This window comes from Tenrec ecaudatus, chromosome 4 (assembly GCF_050624435.1).
Source record: "Tenrec ecaudatus isolate mTenEca1 chromosome 4, mTenEca1.hap1, whole genome shotgun sequence".
Taxonomy (NCBI): domain Eukaryota; kingdom Metazoa; phylum Chordata; class Mammalia; order Afrosoricida; family Tenrecidae; genus Tenrec; species Tenrec ecaudatus.
Window position 1 is genome coordinate 66,171,763 of NC_134533.1, and position 22,267 is coordinate 66,194,029.

Sequence of the window (22,267 nt, forward strand, 5' to 3'; positions counted from 1 at the left end):
GCAAAGACGTAGAATTAGCAAAACAATAGGGACGAACATGCTGAGCATATCTAAAATGGAAAGAACTTGAGAAAAAAATTGAAGCTTCAAGTTGCATTACTGAACTATTCTATGGATGAAATATTGAATGTTCCAAAATGCATCCAAAGAAGGTGGAAAGAATGCGCAGTCACTGTACAAAAAGAACTAGTCAACATTCCACCATTTCAGGGGGCAACATATAAGCAAGGACTAGAGGGGCTAAAGGAAGAAGTTCAAACTTCTCTGAAAGGTTTAGGCAAAAAAAAAAAAAAAAGGCTCCAGGAATTAATGGAATGAATGCAAATTGAAATGTTTCAGCAAACTGATGGAGGATCAAAAGCACTCACTTGTCTCTACCAGGACATTTGGAAGACAGGCACTTGGCCAACTAACTGGAAGAGATTCATGTGCCCATTCCAAAGAAAGGTGACCCAACAAAATGCTCAATTAGTAAACAATGTCACTGATATGACGTGAAAGTAAATTTTCCTTAAGTTCATCCAACAACAGCTGCTGCAGTACATTGACAGGGAGCTGCCAGAAGTTCAGACTGGATTCAGAAGAGGAAATGGGGCAAGGGACATCCTTGCTGATGTCAGATGGATTTGCTGAAAGCAACGGAGACGTTTATGTGCGTTTTATTGATTATGCCCGGGGAGTTGACTGTGAGCATCATAATAAACTATGGAGAACCTTGAGAAGAATGGGAATTCTAGGACACTTCATTGTGTCCTTGTGGAAATTTTACATGAATCACGAGGCAGTTGTGTGAATGGAACAAGGGAATCCTGCGTGATTTAAAATCAGGAAAGGTGCGCATTAGTTATATGTTCTCACCGTATGATCCAATCTGTATGCTGAGAACAGAGAGAAACTGGCTTATATGAAGGCAAATGTGGCCTCAGAACTGCAGGAAGGTTTATTAACAATCTACAATCTTCAGATGACACAAACTTGCTTGCTGAAAGAGAGGCCTTGAGGTACTTGATGATGAAGATCAAGAATTTCAATCTTCAGGATTGATGACAACTGATGTAAATGAGACCAAACTTCTCACAACTAGACCAACAGTTAACGCCATGATCAATGGCACAAAGGTTGAAGTTATCGAGGATTTTGACTTGCAGGGATTCAGTCAGTGTTTATGGAAGCAGCAGTCCAGAGATCAAAGGTTTTTTTAGGGTATGGACGAGCAAGGAGGATGAAGGTGCACCTGACCATGGCATGGTATTTTCCATTACCTCCTATGAGTGTGGACTTTGGACATTGAATAAGAAGACTTAAGAAGAGCTGATGCATTTGCATATGGTGCTGGACAAGAATATCGAGTGTTCCATGGATTGCTGAAAGAACAAACCAGTCTGTCGAGGAAGCAGTATGCCTAGAGTGCTCCTTCCTGTTAAGGATGACAAGACTTCTGTCTTACATATGTTACACATGATGTCACGAGAGACCCATTCCTGGAAAAGGACATCATGTTTGGCAAAAAAGAGGGGCAGGAAGAGAGGGATGGATTGATTCTGTGGCTGCCACAATGAGGTGAAGCGAAGGAAGAAAACCATGATAATGGTGTAGGACGGGGCAGTCTTTTACTTTCTTGTGCAGAAGGAACTATGGGTCAGAACTGACTAGATGGCCCCCGACAATGACAAATCCTTACCAATTGTTCGAAGCCTCCTTGTATTCCTCCAGGCTTTTGCCATGAAGCTCAAAATGCACCCACGTTAAATGTTCAACGACAGGCCACTTCCATCAATCACAGAGGCAGGGGTGTGAAGGAGGGGGGTTATGCATCTACTAACAGATCTGGGGGGTCAATGAGGGAAAATCTCCCAGACTGCCTTGTCTCTTTTCAAACAGCCTAGACTTTTCTACTACTTTGATCACCAGCACATTTGTCTAATCACAATGTTTCTCAGAGTCCAATTGTTTTCCCATGCAGAGGACTATCTGCAGCATTTTCTCATGGTGTCAAACTCCCCATAAGTTTGCAAGGCGGGATCTCCGTGGCAGCAGATTGCTTTGTCTTTCCCCATGAAACACTTGGTGCGTTCAACCTGTTGACCTTTCCCTTCGCAGCTGATCCCTTATGCCATGTGTTTCTGGGGTTCTTGTTGAATGACTGGGAAGGAGGAATACAAGTGGAGAGGAGCCCGAGGCTCTTTTAGGAAGCTCATACTTTTCTGCTTTAAAAAAATTCTCTGATTTGTTACACTATCAAATTTTGAAGTAAAACGTTTGATTAAAAGAATTTCTTTTTATAGCATCTGGAGTCTTACAAGATGGAAGTTAAATAAGCAGCCATCTAGCAGGGAAGCAACAAAGCCCACATGGAAGAAGCACAGCAGCCTGTGTGATCGTGAGGTGTCAATGGAAATAGGCATGAGAAGTTCAAAAACAAGTCATTAAAATGACAGCGTAGACTCTACTCTCTCAAACTCACTGCCGTTGAGTCGAACCTGACTCCTAGCAGCCCTCTTTCCAGACCACTAGACATTTTTCTTATTGTCCACAAGAGTTCAGAGTGGATTATGCTAGCAAATCAGTTTTTGGACTAGTGGCATATGTATTATGTCTTTTTACGATGTATTGATATTTTGATTATTTGGGTATTTATTGACATTAGATTCCAAATACTGCCAGTATCCCTAGTCAATATTAACTTTCTCCCACTGGGTTTTGCCATCACCCAATAAGTTCCTCAAAAGAAACATCCTAATAAATGTAGCCTATTTTGCTAAGAGAACATAATTCCAGACGTTTTTTTATGATGTCACTGTGTGAGGGAAAATTAAGTTGTCAGGAGAGGAGGAGAAAGGGAAATTATGACCTCTGTACATTGAGAGTGAGAAAGAAAAGAGCGTATGGCTAGAAGATACTGAACACGGCTTCTTTAGGGAAGATGGATCATTGATCTGGGGACAAGTAGAAGAAGCAGAGAGGAATCAATATCTTCCTTTAGATTTTATATCGATCAGTTTTTTTTGGGTCATATGTGTTTTCATACATTTTATGAAGATCTCTGAGAGAGTGTCATAATTTTATTATGTCAATTTACAGCAGCTTACGGGGATCTGAGTATGACAATGCTCATAAAAACAAGAGCAACAATAGTAAAACTGAGAGCTACACCAATGAGAAAGTGAGATAGTATTTTAAGTTGTTATGTGGAAAGATGAGCTATGCCAGCATTGAATCTGATCCAGATCTCATGGTAGCCCTGGAAAGTTTACTCAATTCTGTGTGTTTCAAGCTTGTTATATTCATTCAATCAACTACTAAATACAGACGTAATTTGGAAAAGAACCTGAGACATTTAAGCACTCAACACATTAATGATTTTTATATTGGTGACATTTATATATTCAGTAAATGACAATTAGCTCAGACTAGACTTTTTGTGTATAACTTTTCCTAATCACTTAATAACGTCCACTGTGTATCTTTCTATAGGTGCCATTGGGGTGTATTGAAAGTACCACTCATTTGAATTTCTTGTTTTCTTAGGTTTTTAGTACCATTCCCTGGCTTTTACTGTTTCTCCAATATTTATCTATTTTATAGATGGTGATCATGGGAATGACGATGATTCCACTAACAATGGCCCATGGTCACGGTGAACAGCAGGCCCTACAGTCAAATGTGAAAGTCACATTTTCATGCGCTGACACATGCGGACGATGGCACGGCGGATCTCCTTTGTTTTGACACTATAAATGAGAGGGTTGAGTACAGGAGGCACAAAGAGGTAGACATTTGACATGAGGACATGGATGTAGCGTGGGGCATGCTTCCCAAATCGGTGCACAATGGATACCCCAATCATTGGCACATAAAATGCAAGTACCGCTAAAATGTGTGACACACAGGTATTGAGAGCTTTGAGACGTTCTTCACTGGAAGCAATGGCCATAACAGAGCGCAAAATAAGCACATAGGAGAGGAATATAAAAAGCAGGTCCATGCCAAAAGTGGATATGAGCACAAAGAGCCCATAAATGCTATTGATGGTGATGTCAGCACAGGCCAGCTTCATCATGTCTGGATGCAAGCAGTAGGAATGGGAAAGAACATTGGATTTGCAGATTGGCAGCCTTTTGATGAGAAAGGGAAGCGGGAAGAGGGTGATAAAACTCCGGACAGTCACAGCACAGCCCATTCCAGCAATGATTTCGTTGGTGAGCACCGTGGCATAGTGCAAGGGGTGGCAGATGGCTACATAGCGATCAAAGCTCATGGCCAGGAGAATTCCAGACTCCATCATGGAGAACGAATGTATGAAAAACATCTGAATTAGGCACGCATCAAAAGGAATGCTACGGGCATCGAGGCAGAAGGTTCTCAGAACAGTGGGTAGTGTAGCCATTGACATGGCCACATCACTAAAGGACAGCAAAGACAGGAAATAGTACATGGGTTGATGGAGGCTGGGCTCTACTCGAACAGCATGCAGGATCATTGTGTTGCCCCCAAGGACCACAGTGTACATGGCACAGAGGGGTCCCGCCAGCCAGGAGTTAAAGCTCTCTAGACCAGGCAGGCCAGTGAGGAAGAAGGAAGCAGGGTGAGTAACATTGAACAAGCCCATGGGAGGAGAAAGCCAGGTTACTTTTCAATGTCAGACCACTTGACTTGGCTTGGAAACTTCGGAGTTGTGTTTAAAATTTTCCCAAAACTTGGAAACTTGAAGAATTTGGTGACTTGTGCTTACTGGAGGAGAAGAAACCAGGGAATCAGAGACACAGCAGATAACATCTACACATTTGGGAAGAATACATTCATGAACGCCCTTGTTTTAGGAAAATGCAGGCCAAATTCTTTTCCATATTGTATGATTGTTAGGCCACAAGCTGCCTTAATATTCCCCCTTTGTATTGTGAAAGAAGGAAACCATGGCCAGAAACTTCCAATATATTGATTAATTAAAGGAAAAAGTATTAATAGTATTATGCACATTTAAAATGTATTTTAGAGCGTTATCATTCAACAGAAATATGTTCATTAAAATTTGTGGGTTGATATTACAGGGATTCAGATATTTGTATTATAAATGGATTAATATAAATTTGATTATTTCCTTGATATATCATTAAATTCAAATGTCCTCAATTACTGGAACCATTTCTGAAAACGAGTTTGAATGATGGTGTGTATTTGGTCAGGACTGGGAATAGTAGTTGGATTGGGGTATGGAGATGAATGACTGCCCTGGATATCACTTTTTCTCTTTACTGGATATAATTTTTAAATTTCTAGAGTTGCTACATAGACACACATGCAACAAATATACCATATAACTGTGAAAACTAATACACAAAGCTATTTATATTTTTGGAGAAAATGTGAATTCTCTCCCAAATTTCCTATCTGTATACTTTCCACTGGGAGGGAATTACTCAATATGCAAACTTTCACATCTTTGGACTCCACATATTACCTTTCACACACTTACACAATCATACTACTCACAAAACATCCATTATTCATATGCACACATTCATTCACCTTTGCAATTGCCATTGACACCTTACACAAAAATTGCCCAGTCGCTTTATTTCTTTCTCATACTCTTACCATCCTGTAGACATTCCTTCATATATTCCCTCTTGAGCTTATGATATGCACGTGTCCACTCGTGTCCATCACTGCAGTCCACATTAACACAAGGTAATATGTATATATGCTTCACATTCAGGTCTGCATGCTAATTTGAACACTCCTGGAACTCACCTAGACACACACTCATAGACTCACGCACACCCATCACTATTGTCCAACTCACCCACTTTGGCTTTTCTTCCATCCGCGTGACTGTATTCAATCACAGTATTTTCTATGTCGCACTCACATTATTTACTCACATTTTGGAAGCTAACATACAGTCAGTTCAGTCAAAATGATGATATTAATTATAACCTGTTATTTGGATGCATTTAGTTCTTTCATGCTCAGTATCTCATGGTGGATAAATATCATGCCCAAAAAGCTCCATATTTTCACCTGGCAGATGTATTTTGGACTTTAAGGTGCCCATTTCGAAGTAGGCACCTTAGAAATAGTGACACAACAATATTTTCTCTTTCTTCTTCCTCTCTAAACCCTAACACAGCAACGTCAAAGCTCATCTTCAGAGTTCTGACTTCTCGATGTGAAGGAGGAAGGGGCCATGAGAGTCTTAGGCATCTGGAGGCCGTACCTAGGTTGGAATGATGTACAATGTAGTGTTATCACACTCGGGTCAAATCTTGATTTCTTCGGGCAATGCAGAACTAAGGTCCTTCTATGATACCAAGCAGGTCAGTGGTTACCCTTTGGTGTTATATTGAATATACTTTGGTAGTTACATAATTTCATGTCCATGTGAAGACATGAAAGTGTAGGGTTATATTCAACCTGTCAATAGGGTCACCGTTTGATGGTGCCCCTTCTGGGCATGGTCTTCTCATGAGGAGGGCCCAGGGAACCTCCCGTTCTCTCTCTTTACCTTCAGGTTTGCCGGCCACTCTTAAAGCTGCTGGAATCCTGCCATGTCTCCACAACTGTGCACGCCCTGGCCTGTGACCTCCCTGCACTCTTACAGCCCTGCATGTGGCTGGATGAGTCAGAGCAAGGGCTTATGGACTAGAGTCAGACTGTGGACTTGACATGGACTGGAGTGGCCTGTTTTCTTGATATGTAATTGCTTCATGAAACTCTTTCTTACACCTGATTGTTATTGGATTTGTTTCACTAACCCCACACCTCTTCTGGCTTTAGAGCTTGGCCTGAGTCTGCCTCCCTCCCTCCCTCCCTTCCTTCCAGGATGATGAGTCTGTGATCCAGAATTGGTCAACCTGTCTTTGTTTCCGTGCTTAGCAGAGAGTCTCACAAAAGGGGGTCAAAAGCTTAAAGGCAGAATGGAGATGAAGTCAAGGGAAAAGAAATAGAAGGAAGAAGAAATGAGTATGAAAAGCAAGCTTCTGTCCCAGGTTGAGCTAAAGTTGTACTGGATCCGAAGATTGTAGTGTTTAGTATTTGTGGAATGGAGGCTCAGTGATGAGGTCAGAAAGGTATGGAATCAGAATTGAACATTTACTTCCACAATCAGTCTCTGAATATGTTTCCTTCTGGGACTCCTATACATTGTCTCCCTTTTATCTCCCCACTGATCATAAAATTATGCTTGATGTGATTGAACTATGTTACGATAGGACAAATGTATTAACTCCCAAGTACCAACAAAAATTTTAACAAAGAAATTAAAGGAAAAGGCATATATCCAGAAATGGATTTTGGGTTTGCATTAAATCCTAGTTCCAATTTAAGGACGATTAGTTCTTACATCATGTCTGAGCTCAATACTTGCCCTCGGGAAGGGAACACAGAAGATATGGGTGGTAGAGCGAAGTGTGGTGAAGAATGCCCAGCTGTCAGATAAAATAGCATCCGGGATCATAAAGGCTGTCTCCCAAGAAGCAGCCATCGAAGTGAGGTGTTAAGTAAGGGGAAGAAGCAAACCATCATCAGTCACCGAAGGACTGTAATGAATATGATGTGAAGTCAAAGGAGGGATCAGTATCAGAGTCGACATTCTGAGAATCCGATGTGCTGAAGGCGATGGATGACAGTGGGAACCCAAGATTCATTTGTGGAACAACACAGGAATGAAGTCCCCAGAGAACTCCCCTATCTAGCCCTGAGGGGTGGAGGGAAGGGTCACTAAAGAGTGCTTGGGAGAGACCCAAGTATTGAAGACCAAAGGCACGAATCTGACTTGAACAGTTAAAACTTTCTCAGTAAACCCCTCTATGATGTGGGCTCGACTGGATGTGGTATCCAAAATTTGATGTACTTTTGTGTTGTTTGATTTGTTTATTTATATTAGGGTATCTCAGAGATGTTATGTCATCGGAGGTGACCCTTTTGAAGTTGTTATCTGCTTTTCCCTTTTTTGGTATATGAAACCCAGGATTGATGGATTTATAGTGACACCAAGTAGAACAAAGATTGCAGGGAGAGGGGGATACAGTGGTGCTGTGGGTCAGTGAAAAGGAGATGATGTCAATGAGCCCACGTAGAAAAGCAATGTGTGGAAACTGATTGTGATAGCAACTGTACAATTCTGTTTGATATGACTGAACGATGGAGTGACAAAAAAAATTGTGGAATCCTACCTGTCCCCATATCCAGACAAGTAACATTATGTATTATTTGTTTTGAAGTGAAAAAATACAGAAAACTGTTGTGAATACTTACTGAGTGTCTTCTATGTGCCAGACACACTGCAAGAAACTTTGCATCTGTTATTCATCTAACCTGCAGCAGATTTGAAAACTGAGGCCCAGTGGGTTCCGCTTTCCTCCTCATTCATAGTGAGTTGATAATAAAGCCTCAATTTTAACGGAGCTCTGTAAGACACCTTAGCTTCTTATTGACATTGTTAAGGCATGACTGGGGTAGGATTGGGAATGTAGAGGTAAGCAAAGAGGAAACTAGATCTATGCATTTCTGGATGCAGAGTTCTGAGTATCACTGAAAAAGAGAGTGCGTAGTTAAAAGTGGAGACTTATGTGGAGAGGATGGTGTGACAGGTAAGCCATCTCCATGGCTGAACTCAGTTTCCTCTGCTCCTGGAACACAGGCTTTCTTAAGCTACGTGTTTCGGTATCACCCCTTGGGGGTGCTGGAATGAGCCAGGGTACTGCAAAGGCACGTCTGCACACTTTATTTTAGATCGTACAACAGTTCTCCATGGTCACTGGGACACTGATTTTTCCCCCCTGAAATGGGGCAGTAGCCAAATAAGTGTGGTAAAGTAAAACGATAGCTGAAGGCATTTCGCAACAGGCTAGAAGCGATTAGTATCCATGGCTCTTTGAAAAGTTATGTCTGAAAGATTTCTCTTACTCCTGTCATTTCTTGGGTACCTGTGCATTTCTGTCATCCTAAAATACATACAGAAGAAAGCAAAATAAGTGCAGGTTATTAAGTTTGAGCCATGGGAGTGGTTGTGACTAGTTGACAATTAGATTTCTGAACCTTTTCTATATCCTGATACTTTCTCTCTCTCTTTTACTTGTCTCTCTTTTTGAATTTGAAGAAATCCTTGTGTTTGAAGCATGCTATTTAAGGGAGATCAACTCTGGTAAATGTGCTGAAGTTATGTAGTGAATCACCAGAGATAAGTAATTGGTTAGTGATAGCACCAGAAAAATAATCCTAAATCAGGGTTCTTTCCACTTGCTTTATTCACTCGAGCCATATCCCGCAATCAGTTGCACCCTAAACAATTCTCTCCTCTTGTCTACCGTAACCCTTCCTTGGAGCAGGCTGCAAGGAGCTGATTCACCCCGACAGGGTTTTGGAACTCACCAGAAATCACATGGATGCAAGAGATCCTTTTCTGTAGCTGCTCAAACAAATCCCTGCACAGTCACTTTTGTATCTCACTCTAAGCCCAGGGGATAGAGAGAAGACATGCGCACTGAATTTGTAGCTGAAAATTCTTCAGGGAGGATTTCGTCTCCAGAGGTTCTCAGTAACTACTGAGAATAAAACAAGAGTTCTTTTAGCTTAAAACTTGAGTTCTAATAAAACACACAGCACTCCTCCAGAATGATCCTCTTTCAGTGCAAAAACCTAGCAGTGAAGGACAGGCAGACACTAAAAGAGAGAACTCGATTGCCCTCAGAGAGAACTCAGGCTGAGTTTCACACTGACCAACCAACAAATGAAGCATAATCAGAAAGTAACTTTCTTGTTTCTTTTTTCTCTGCTGGAATGTATTGAGGTGGAGTTATTTTTTTTAATATTTGAATGAAAAACTCTTCTCTAACTTTGCCAGCCATGTTCACATAACAAAGCATCTTCTGTTGGGTAATTAGAATGTCCCGCATCATGGAATAATAAAACCTTTAGCATTCAGAATTATAACCATTTTCCCTCTTGCACCTTCACTTGCTAACTCTGGGTTCTGACACAGTCTTTAGGGAGAAGAGAGATGGAGGGAAAGAATATTCATGATCAATTGGTTCTCCAATCTGCTGCCATAATGTTTGGGGGCCTATTTGATATTTAAAGTCTTAGATATCTTAACTTATTACACATTTAAAGGTTATTCATGGTTAGTTTTGCTTATTCATGAAATATTTTCTCCCTCTCTCATCTGTTCTCCCCTTCATTTAAAATAAAGTATATTTTTACCAGACTTGGAAGAGTCATTCACACAGAATAAGAAGGAAAGTTTTGTGTTAGGATTGTATACTTTATCAATCTGTATGCTGAGCAAATAATCCCAGGAACTGGATTATATAAAAAAGAATGTGGTGTTAGCATTGTAGGAAGACTCTTATTAACCTGTGATGTGCAGATGACACCTCTTGCTTAATGAAAATACAAATGACTTCAAGCAATTAAGAAGATCACAGGGTTCCGTTTTCAATACCCATGCCAGTATACATCTACAGTTGCTATTTTGACACTTCTTTGGGTACCAGGCCATTTGTTATGTCACAATCTCTCCCAGAGTCTAATTGCTTTCCCATCTTGGAGGACAATCGGCATTTTCTCTAGGTGTAAGAACATTCATTATGTAATGTTTCTCTCTTTGGAGTATAATGGCTTTCTAATCTGGGAGTACAGTATGCATCAAAGAGTCTACATCCTGGCACAAATTTATGTTCTGAAAGAAAACAACTGTCTAATGGTACCTCCTTAGAATCTGGGTTTATGTGCTTTTAGTTTTTATCAAGGATGATCCTCTCATCTTAAGGCAGAGTTAACAATGCAATAACAATACTAGTTAGACCTAACCATAATTCAGCACTAAATTATTCAGTCTATATCATCTGGGAGGGCATTCAAAGGGGAAGTTCAAGCCGTACGTGCTTTTAAAGTGAAGCTTAGTTTCTACTCTATTTTCTTAGATAATGCAGAATAAAAACAGAATTTGTTCAGTACCTGTCTACCATGTCCATTTTATGCTTCTGAATCTCTGCAACACCTTTCACACCATCACCACCTTGAGATAATGGTTCCCCTCAACCTGATGATGTCTCTGTTTTGAATTTCCTTTTTAAAACTTAATAAATGTTCCCCCTTCAATTATATTTGAGAGAGTGATCTCTTTTGCATCTTAGGGTACCCTTTCTAGAATACAAGTGCCATCAGCATTGTTTTTGAGTGATTTTCTTAGTGTCATATTTACACAATCTAAAATATATGCCATTATGTGCTCAATAAATGAATGAGCATATGAGCCTGTTCTTTTTATGAAATTATTATGTTCCTTATTTATATGTCTGAAAATTTCCTGTCATCTCTGTTTAAATGCTTATGATTATTGAAGCTCTAAAACAATACATCATAAACCATGTAATGTATGTCAGCTGAGGTCTTCAACAAACACATTTGCCAATTTTGGTAAAACCAGATTCAGAGATTGAGGTGCTAAAGAGGCATCTTTAGATGCTAATTAACATCTCCAAAGTATTTTGAGGTGCAAACAACAGGTGGCCTTATTTTTATAACAGTTTGACTTAAACAAATGTGGTGAAGAAAGCTGATGGTGCTTGGCCATCAAAAGATATAGCATCTGGAATCTTAAAGGCTTGAAGATAAACACATGGTCATCTGTCCGAGAAGCAACAAAGCCCACATGGAAGAAGCACAGCAGCTTGTGTGAGCATGAGGTTTCTATAGGATCAGGTATCAGGCATCAAAGACCCAGAGCAAAAATTCATATCATTGTGAATTAAGGGGAGTGCAGAGTGGACAAGCCCATCTGTGGGGAACTGGACATCCCCTTACAGGAGGGACGTGGTGAGGAGATGAGGCAGTCAGGGTGCAGTGTAGCACCTATGAAACATACAACTTTCCTCTAGATCTTTAATGCTTTTTCCTCCCCACTATCATGATGACAAATATACCTTAAAATTCTGGCTAGACCCAAGCATGTCCATGGGTACAGACAAGAGCTAGAAACACAGGGAATCCAGGACAGATAAACCCTCAGGACAAATATTGACAGTAGCTATACCAGGAGGGTAAAAGGAACGTGAGGGGAGATATGGGGAACCAATCACAATGCTCTATCTCTAACCCTGTCCCAGTATCCATTAGTTAGATTATAGTATTTGAATTTTATATTACTCAAAACTCAAACCAAGCTCACCACCATGGAGTCAATGCTCACTCATAGTGACCCACTGTGGATTTCCAAGACTGTAATTCTTTAGGGGAGTAGAAAGCCCAGTCTTTTCCCCAAGGAGCTGCTGGTGGTTCCCAACTGCAAACCAGGCAAATAACAGCCCAAATATATATTTATCTATATAAATATATATTATATATACATTGCTGTATCTTACACCATCTAATGTACCCATTCACCTACCATTTGGTTACGTGTTCCCTTTGAGTGGGGTTATGTAGTCATCACTATATCTCATCCTCTCCAGGAGGCAGTTTAGCTCCCTTCTTCCAGCCCAGGAGAAGAGCATAACGGGACTCGTGAGCATGATGCCATTCCTCAATGTCATCTTGGTGCAGAACAACTCAGTGTTGGATGCATTGTGGAAAACATCCTTGATCCCTGCTTTTTAAGCATAGCACTCAGAGCCCCAAGATAAGTTTCCCACCGCCAGCCTCAGAGCGCTGTACTTGCCGCCTCCTCTCCCACCAGCGGTGTGCATTTGGCACAGGGGGAGGGAGCACTCTCAGTTTTGACAGCAGGGTGTCCCAGCTCACACTTCCACTTCTTGTGCTAGGCATTTCTCTTGACCCCGGTCTTGTGCCACTCGTGCCTGGGAGATGTCCATCGCTGGGCACTGGCTGGGAAGAGCCTATCTTATCTTTAGAGTGCCTTTCAGAGTAAGTTGTAGACATCAATACACTTCCCTCCAAATATTTCAATCAATAATTGGAGTCAGAGTTTTAGTTTTTCTCTTGTAAATATAATATACAAATATTACATGGGGATTAGATGTGTCTTGACAAATGCTTCTATTTTACAGTGAAATATATTTACAACATATTTCTAGCTAAAGTCTGGAGACATATTTGTCTGGATAGTTTGGTGGATCCATTTTGAAGATAGTTACCTTTTTATACAAGGATAGGTTTTTTATCTTTATTCACTGATATAACGTCAGTGATACCTGAAACACAGTAGCTGCTCAAAAATATGTGTTATTCTTATATTTGTTTCTTTAATATTAGTTGAACTGAACTAAGTTTACATATTCTAGGCCCCTCACAATTGTGGAATAAAATACATGCTTGCAAACACTCCCATGTTTATATGAATGCTGTCATGTATTAATTAGTACAAACATATGCAATATACTTAAACCATATGGGTAAATCCATGAGTAGACTGGCTGTACACTTTCTTGATTTATTAATGTGTTCTAAAGATGAGCTTCTAGATAAGGGGACATGAGAGTGTACTTGAAAGGCTTCAATTATGTGAATTATCTTATTTAAAAATATTATAATAGATTTTGTAATTAATGAAAGAATGCAAAATTTATGTTTGAAGTACCACATAGCTTGTCCCTTAGGCCACTTCAAAAACTAGATTTGTGTGAAACTGTATGCAGATATGCAACTTGTGAAGGTGTCAGGATAGCTATGACTGTGTAAGTGGGAGCACATGTATGAAGGGAACATGCATTCCAAATCAAAGAAGGATTAACATAATAGTTCATATGGATGATAACATCGGGGATGATGGGACCACGAACAGAATTCTCCTGAGAATAATTCTTCTCCTGAGAACCTGCTCATTACTCCTTGTCATCCTCCTCCTCATTTCCACTCCTCCTTCCCCAACCATGTAGCAGCAACCTTGAGACCCTGTAGAATTTATAAACTAGGAGTCAGAAGGATCTCACGCCATACTGCTGGCTAGACTCACAGCACAGTATATGCAGTGACAGGGAGAAGAAACACCTTCCATCCTGTGAGTACCCTCTCCTGTAGACTGGGCTCTTTAATATAGACCTTATTTAAAATGTCAACACTCTCACTGCAAAAAGAAACAGCATCCAACGCTCCGACCTCTCCTGCAAACATGGGCCGATGGCCAGTATCACAGATACTTATGGCAGGGTCTCATTCAAATAAAAGTCCTAAATACAAACCCCAGACTGAGCCTGGTCCATTAGACACAGATTTTATCTTTTATATACCCTACAATATTAATTAATGTCTATTCATTATATCTGGCATATGCAGCTAGAGAAAATAATCAGAAGAAAATGACCTGAAATAATTCAACAATGTGATTTTCAATCGGCTTGTCTGACAGTTTTTGAGTATGTCATGGGAATGTAATTGGTGGGATTATGACTATGGGCCTGTTATTGCCGGCATGCTTGTGGGACAATGTGTGTGTGTGTGTGTGTGTGTTTGCAAGGAAGCATGCATGTTTGCTCGTGTTTATAATAAGTATGTATTCAGGAGAATAAAAGCATGGGAGAAATTTTTATATCTACCAGGCAATACTGTCTGGCTGTTGTTTATTTTACTTGAAGATAAGCCAAAACTATTTATGGGAAGAAGCAGAAAAATGAATCAGTAAAGGAAATAGAGAGGAAGGAGCTGCAGGAGGCAGAGAATCAGGGGGGAGTGGTGTCTGAAAAACGTGGCCCCTCTTGAAAAGGCGAGTGACCAATAGTGTTAACAGTGGCAGGAAGGGCAAATAGATTAGGAGATGCAAATGCACTCATTAGATTTACAGGCAAAGAGGTCACTGATGACCCCTGATCAATCAGTTTTGACAGGGAAGGAATAGGGACGGTCCGCGTCAGTCATTTGAACTGCAAACTGGAAGTGCAGTCACTGAAGAAGCAGACACATAAACAGGTAAATTGCAAACATCCCTGTGGCGTATGGAAAGAGTGTTTTAAGAAGATAGAGAATAGCAGGTAAGTAAAGTGGTATTAGATGAAAGTTTGGGGGCTGCTGTGCTGTTCTATTTTAATAATACACATGCTAATTGGCTTAAGGAAAAGCACACGAAAGGGAGAGAGGGAAAATAGAATATAGTGAGCTAATGAAAAAGGTCTCGGAGAGGGGAGGCAAGAAAAAAATGTTGAAAGTGTAGCTTGTGCCTTTGGAGAAAAGTAACAAGTCTTTCTCAGATGTGATGGGACTTCAAAAGTTGTATGGGACACATGGAATTAAAAGATGAAACTTATCCATGACCGTTTTGAAGCCCTCTCGTATCACTCATTGTCACTGAGTGGACTGAAAATCACAGTGGCCCTATAGGACAGGATAGAAGAACCCTATCTCGTTTCCGGAGCTCTCATCACAATCAAAACAGATTGCCACATTCTTCCCCTCCAGCAGTTGAATGGTTCCAACCATCGACCTTTTGGTTAACAGCTGGTTGCTTAACCACTGCACCACCCACGATCATCTCCTGAGATATCAGAGGGATATTAAAATGAATAAAGGGGGTTTTAGCTAGTAGCAAGTAATCAGTATCTCCCTTTAAATACTTGATTCTTTGTTGTTGCTGTCATTTTTTCAGCTGCACACCCATTTTGATTTGAAGCATTATCAATGATTATCAATGTGGATGTGAAAGAGAAGTACAGAGAAGGTGAAGAGTAATTGGTGTTGGTGGGAAGTAAGTTAAGGCAAGAAAGTGGGAAAGGAAGAGCGAACAGACACGTGGAAGAGGGAACAATAGAGAACTGTACAGAAATATGAGAACAAGTGCGTAAGAATAAGATGAGGAGAAAAGGTAATGGTCAGAGAGTGAAAAAAATTAAGGAATGAAAGATTTCTGAGGATGAGGTGATGAAAAGTTCAGAGATGACCATGGAATTAGGGACCCGGGGTGGAGTTTGGATAAAAGTTCTTGGTGCTGTAATTTTGCAACTATAGAAGTTCCACCTGTACCATCAACAAAGAGATTCCCAAAAGGGGAGTGTTTTATCTTTGCTGACTAGACGAGTTTCTATTTTTTGCCCACACCCAAGAGTAATGCTTCTGGGTGAGATGTAGAATTACCAGGATGCTGCAGCTTAAGGTGAGGTTCAGGACACTTAGATACTGTTTGCTTCTGTATTTTCCTTGCCAAGTTATGGGTATTCACTATCTCCAAACCTTCATGGAATTTCATGATGGGTGAAACGGTACACTGGCTATTGGCAGGACAGAGATCAGTAAAACGTAGTTGCAATTCTTAAAGAGCTCCACTTTCATTCTCTGGCCTTTTGTGTTGGAGACAGGCTATCTCAAAGAAAAAAAGTGAAGACCGCCCCCAACACACACTCTCGGGCTCATACCCAATCTGTATTTACTCCCGTGTCTACCATGTGGGGCTTCAATGGTACTCCTTTCCAGCCAGCCACGCTCCAGCTCACAGGCATTCCTGGGATGCAGACAGGCCAAGCATGGGTTTCGCTGATTTTCTGCATCCTCTACCTGACCTCCATCGCAGGCAACCTCAGCATTCTTGCACTGGTGTTTCGGGAGCCTAGTCTGCACCAGCCCATGTACTACTTCCTCTCTATGCTCTCTCTCAATGACCTGGGAGTCTCCTTCTGTACACTTCCTACTGTGCTCGCCACCTTCTGCTTCAACTACCACCATGTGGGTTTTGATGCCTGCCTGGTCCAGATGTTTTTTATCCACACCTTTTCTTTCATGGAGTCAGGCATACTGCTGGCCATGAGCTTTGATCGGTTTGTGGCTATCTGTGACCCACTACACTATTCCACAGTGCTCACCAATGGCCGTATCTTGGCCATGGGCCTGGGTATTCTGGCCAAGAGCTTTATAACCCTCTTTCCTTTTCCCTTTCTGGTGAAACGACTGCCCTTCTGCAAGGGCAATGTCTTGCATCATTCATACTGCCTCCATCCAGATCTCATGAAAGTGGCATGCGGAGACATACATGTAAACAATATCTATGGACTCTTTGTGGTCATTTTCACCTATGGAGTAGACTCAACTTTCATCTTGCTCTCCTACGCACTGATACTAAAATCTGTGCTAGCCATTGCATCTCGGGAGCAGAGATTCAAGGCGCTTAATACCTGCATGTCACATATTTGTGCAGTGTTGGCCTTTTATGTGCCCATTATTGCCGTCTCCATGATCCACCGCTTTTGGAAAAGTGCTCCACCTGTCGTCCACGTGATGATGTCCAACGTCTACCTGTTTGTACCTCCTATGCTCAACCCTATCATCTACAGTGTGAAGACAAAGGAGATTCGTAAGGGGATTCTCAAGATTTTCCAGAAATCCCAGAACTGAGAAAGGTTAACAACTCCCAGAGTTCCTGTGAAGAAAAAAAAAGTACTTGAACTTGTGTGCAAACTTTAGAAATGACAAGAAAAGGGGGGGTGAGAATCCTGGTCATTGTGAACATGGGACTAATAAAAAAAATTTTATTCAATGCAATGACCCAAATATTTATCGAACATGCATTGTGGGCGAGGGTTTACTTATGGCAATTAGTTTGTTTTGGGTCATATGAACATAATTGTGCTAGCTCATGCTGTTAAGTTTTATTATGTTCATTTCCAATGATTATAATAAACATCAATGAGCCAACTCCGTACCAGGGAGAGGATTCGCTACATAGCTTACACGTTTCAAAACTCTCAAACTAGAAAATCAGCATGCCAAGAGAAAACTATTTGAAAAAGCAACAACTGTCCTGGAAAATGTTTGCTTGGCTTCTATGGAATACTCCAGGTCTTGCAGGAAAAATAAATTGAATGTAAGTAATTTCACTGGCACTCAGAGTGAAGGAAATGATAACAATAGAATCACACCAAATGATATGATGACTTGGGAAATCAGGTGGAAAGAGCACCCTTTTACTTTGGGGAAAGCAGGATAGATTCTTTTTAATGGGTGGATAGATTCTTTTTAATGGGTGCCTCTGATATTGTCATTCAAGGATGGAAGGGATTAGAAAGCAGGTAAGGATAAGGGTGGGTTATAACCTTGGTGGAATAAACTGCCCAAGAAGAATCATTATAACGCCCAGCATGATCCAAGCAATAATTGTAAGATGCCATGGAGTTGACTTCAACTCAGAGTGACCCTGCGCATAACAGAAGGAAACACTGCCGGGGCCAGCAGCGTCCTCAGCGCTGTTCTGATGTGTGAGGCCACCGTCACAGCCACGGTGTCAGCCCATCCTGTGGAGGCTCTGCCTCTTTTAGCTGGTCCTCTACTTTGCCAAGCATGATGTCTCTTCCTGACAGCATGTGCAATGAACTCTCGCCATCCTTCTCGCCGACGAGCAATATAGCCTAAGCGCATCTGCTAGTTCCCAAGGAAGACGTGATACTAGACTCAGCACAAAATCTATGGAATCAGCTGTGCTTTAACAAGACCTTTAAAGAGCTCAGGTCTTGAATGCCCCCATGAGGAAATTATCATCTTTTTTCTTCCAATTTCCACGCCTTGTCACTGCAATCTAACTGGCACCAAAATTTTCAGACCAACTCCAATTTGGGGTCTGTGCTCTGGGCAAATAGATCTCCGAAGGAAAAAGAAATCCGTTGTCACAGGGAGATGGGGGATCCAGTGAGCGTATGTGAAAGTTACAGCGAGGGTTACAGATACTCCTTTTTTTTTAAGTTTTGCTTTGTTCTTTTACTTATTTATTTATTTATTAAATTATTTTATTTGGGGCTTATACAACTCTTATCACAATCCATACATACCTCAATTGTGTAAAGCACATTTCTATATTCATTGCCCTAGTCATTCTCAAAACATTTGCTCTCCACTTAAGCCCCTGGCATCAGCTCCTCTTTCCCCCTCTTCCTCTCCGCTACCCCTTCCCTCATGAACCCTTGATAATTTTTAAATTATTGTTTTTTCATATCTTGCACTGTCTGATGTCTCCCTTCACCCACTTTTCTGTTTTCTGTCCCCCAGGGAGGAGGTTATTTGTAGATCCTTGTAATCTGGATAGGCTGGATAAACAATCTAGAGGAGAAAACAATGGGACCAACAGTTCCGGGGGGACAAGAGGGAGGTGGAGATGGGAGGAAAGGAAATAGTGTTAACAAACCTAGGAACAAGGGAACAACAAATGATCCAAATTGGTGGTGAGGATGGTGTAGGAGGCCTGGTAAAGTGTGACCAAGGGTAATGTAACCGAGAGGAATTACTTAAACTCAAATGAAGGTTGAACCTGATAGTGGGACAGGTCTAAAGTAAAAGGAAATAGAGGAAAGATCTAGGAGGCAAAGGGCACTTATTGAAGTCTAAATAAAGGCATGTATATATGTAAATAAATTTATATGTGAGGATGGGGAAATAGATCTATGTGCATATATGTATAGGTTTCGTATTAAGATAGTAGATGGACATTGGGCCTCCACTCAAGTACTCCCTCAATGCAAGAATCCTTTCTTCTATTAAACTGGTATTCCATGATGCTCACCTTCCCGACACAATCCCTGAAGACAAATGTGTGCATAAGCAAATGTGGTCAAGAAAGCTGATGGTGCCCAGTTATCAAAAGATATAGTCTGGGGTCTGAAAGGATTGAAGGTAAACAAGTGGCCATGTAGCTCAAGAGCAACAAAGCCAACATGGAAGAAGTACACCAGCCTGTGTGATCACGAGGTGTCGAAGGGATCAGGTATCAGGCATCATCAGAACAAAAAATCATATCATTGTGAATGAGGGGGAGTGCAGAGTGCAGACCCAAGACACATCTTTGGCAACTGGAAATCCCCTTACAAAAGGCTTGTGGGGAGATGAGCCAGTCAGGGTGTAGTATAGCAACGATGAAACATACAACTTTCTTCTAGTTCTTAAATGCTTCCTCCCCTCCCCCCTCTCCCCAGTGCCATGATCCCAATTCCACCTTACAAATCTGGCGAGACCCGAGGATATACACTGGTACAGATAGGAACTGGAAACACAGGGAATCCGGGGCAGATGATCCCTTTAGGGTCAGTGGTGAGAGTGGTCATACTGGGAAGGTGGAGGGAGGGTGGAGTGGAAAGGGGGAACTGATACTCTGACTTTCTAAGGCAGTGTGTGTCAATTGAGAAAAGTAGTCTGAGAGTTTAGAGCATGGGAGATCATTGTTACATGCAAAGACTGAGGGGGAAAGGCATATAATGATCACATAAAAATATCTTGTAATATTCTGCTGACTTGGCTCTAAGTTCTATCAACTTTATATAGAACAGAAGAAAGCATTGCCGATGCTGAGTCATCCCTAATAATCAATGCTTTCTCTGCTCTCACTCTGCTGATCTGTCCCACAGAAACATGCCCTCTTCCATTGACCCTTTATTTGACCAAGCACAAGGTCTATCTCCAATGAGTATAAAAAATATCATACGAGTGTGCAATAGAGTAGATCCAGGATTGGCTGTCTAACTTATAAGCTTTCGTGCAAAATAAAAAGCACATTAAAATTACCAAGAGTTTCAAGATGAAGCTAGCAAGCATTAAGTCAAGTGCAGGACTTTTCTGAATGTGAGTGCCTATGTGAATGCAAAGATCAGGTGCCCCCTTAAATCAGCTTCAACTAGCTACTATGATAGCCAAATATGCCTTGGGTGATTACTAGGTCATTCTGCATAATAACAGAGTTAGCTATTGAGTGGCACAAAGGCTTAAGCCCTGGAAACTAACTGAAAAGAGGATGATTTTAATCCACTGGGAAGTTCCTATGATAAACAGCCCGGCAATCTACTTCTAAAAGTGAAAACCTAGAGCGCGAACAATTCTACTTTTATGTTTATATCTATAAATCCTTTTATTGGGGCCCTTATAGCTTTTATAATAATCCATGCATCAATTTTATCAAGCACATTGTGCAGATGTTGGCATCATCATTCTCAAAACATTTTCTTTGTACTTGAGTCCTTGGTATCAGCTCCTCTTTTTTCCCTCCCTCCCTCCCCCACCCTCCCACCCTTGAGACCCCTTGATAAATTATAAATTATTTTCATATCTTCTTCCTTCACCCACATTTCTGTTGTTCGTTCCCCTGGCAGGGGGTGGGGGTGTTATATGTTGGTCACACAATTCTGCTTCGAAACATATGGGACTGACATGAGTCAGTGTACACTTGACAGCAAATGGTTATAATAAATTAATCCAAAATATTATTTATGTGTAATATTAACTGTCACAAGCCCTTTTGTATCTACTGTTTTATTTTTCCTTCACATAATGTCTGTATCAGAAGAAGTATCAGGGAAGAAGTCCAGAGGTGATACATAACTTGAGTGACTTCACTCTATGACTTCTCAAAGATCACTCATCATATGTCCTTATGCCTCATGATTATGTGACCTTACTCACTAGGTTTCTATCCCTATTCTCCCATATGTCATCTTCTGGCTCCCAAATTATTATTTCACACCCTCGCAACTCTACAATATTGAAGAAGAGCAGCGAGAGTTCTCGAAGGTAACCTCTCAGGCATACCATTTTATCTCAAAAGTCCACAAAGGGAATGGGAAACATTTTCTAACCTCCTTTTCCTGCTCTGGCTCAGCTTACATTTAATAGACCAGGGAGAGAGTTCTCCAACTATTTCCTCATGCAATACACCCCACTCTATTTGAAAGTGAAGCAAAGAAGAGATGAGAGAAAGGGGTTTAGGAAAAGAACCGGCTTGGTGAAATGGAAATTAAGACCTACAACAGAATTTATGATCATTATAACTATCCTTTGATGTTGGATTCATATTAAAATAAGTAAAACCCCCAAGTGCTAAAATGTCTCACCTCTTCTGCGTTTTCATGTAATTCTCTCATCCCTCTCATAAATTCCAGGTTGAAAGGTCGTTATACATGGAAAAGGCAAGACTCAAACCTGAGCTTGTATGAGTTTGAATAGCAAGATCCTTTAGGATTTGATTTATCTGTCCTGGAGAATACACTCTCTTCACCCGAAACTTAGTGAAAAGTTAGTGGAGAAATAGTGAGAACTCAGTAGAATGCACTAGAACAAAGTGGTTGAACCTTGTCTAGTATGATGGTAGCCATAGTTTTATACTTTATTCTTAAAATCTGGGGAAGATTCAACTTCTAAACTCTGTGCTCTTATATCTGAATTCATTGGTTTTCAGACTGGGCTCTAGGGTTTAGGGATTGCCTTGGATTGAGTTATGAAATCTGGACTCAGAGTTTCAGCCTTCGGGCTGATAATTTGGATACACTGTGCTGATATGGATCTTGGAGAAATGTGTCTCTCTCCTCTTCACCACAGGGAAATAGGTGGAATTTCATTTTCTCCCTGGGGAATCAAC

At 41.0% G+C, this 22,267-nt stretch overlaps 2 protein-coding genes across 2 annotated transcripts; one reads left to right on the forward strand and one right to left on the reverse strand.

The window, feature by feature from the left end:
- Positions 1–3,670: 3,670 nt before the first annotated feature.
- On the reverse strand, positions 3,671–4,609 carry LOC142446800 (olfactory receptor 51I2). Its single transcript, XM_075548539.1, has one exon. The coding sequence runs from the start codon at positions 4,607–4,609 to the stop codon at positions 3,671–3,673; it is 939 nt and encodes a 312-aa protein (XP_075404654.1).
- Positions 4,610–16,329: 11,720 nt separating this feature from the next.
- Positions 16,330–17,274, forward strand: LOC142446801 (olfactory receptor 51I1). The gene has a single exon (XM_075548540.1). It carries the CDS (start codon positions 16,330–16,332, stop codon positions 17,272–17,274), a length of 945 nt encoding a protein of 314 aa, XP_075404655.1.
- Positions 17,275–22,267: the final 4,993 nt, after the last annotated feature.

Bases quoted from the DNA above. Each gene is read 5' to 3' on its own strand.
- LOC142446800 (XM_075548539.1), bottom strand. From the start codon at position 4,609: ATGGGCTTGTTCAATGTTACTCACCCTGCTTCCTTCTTCCTCACTGGC.
- LOC142446801 (XM_075548540.1), top strand. From the start codon at position 16,330: ATGTGGGGCTTCAATGGTACTCCTTTCCAGCCAGCCACGCTCCAGCTC.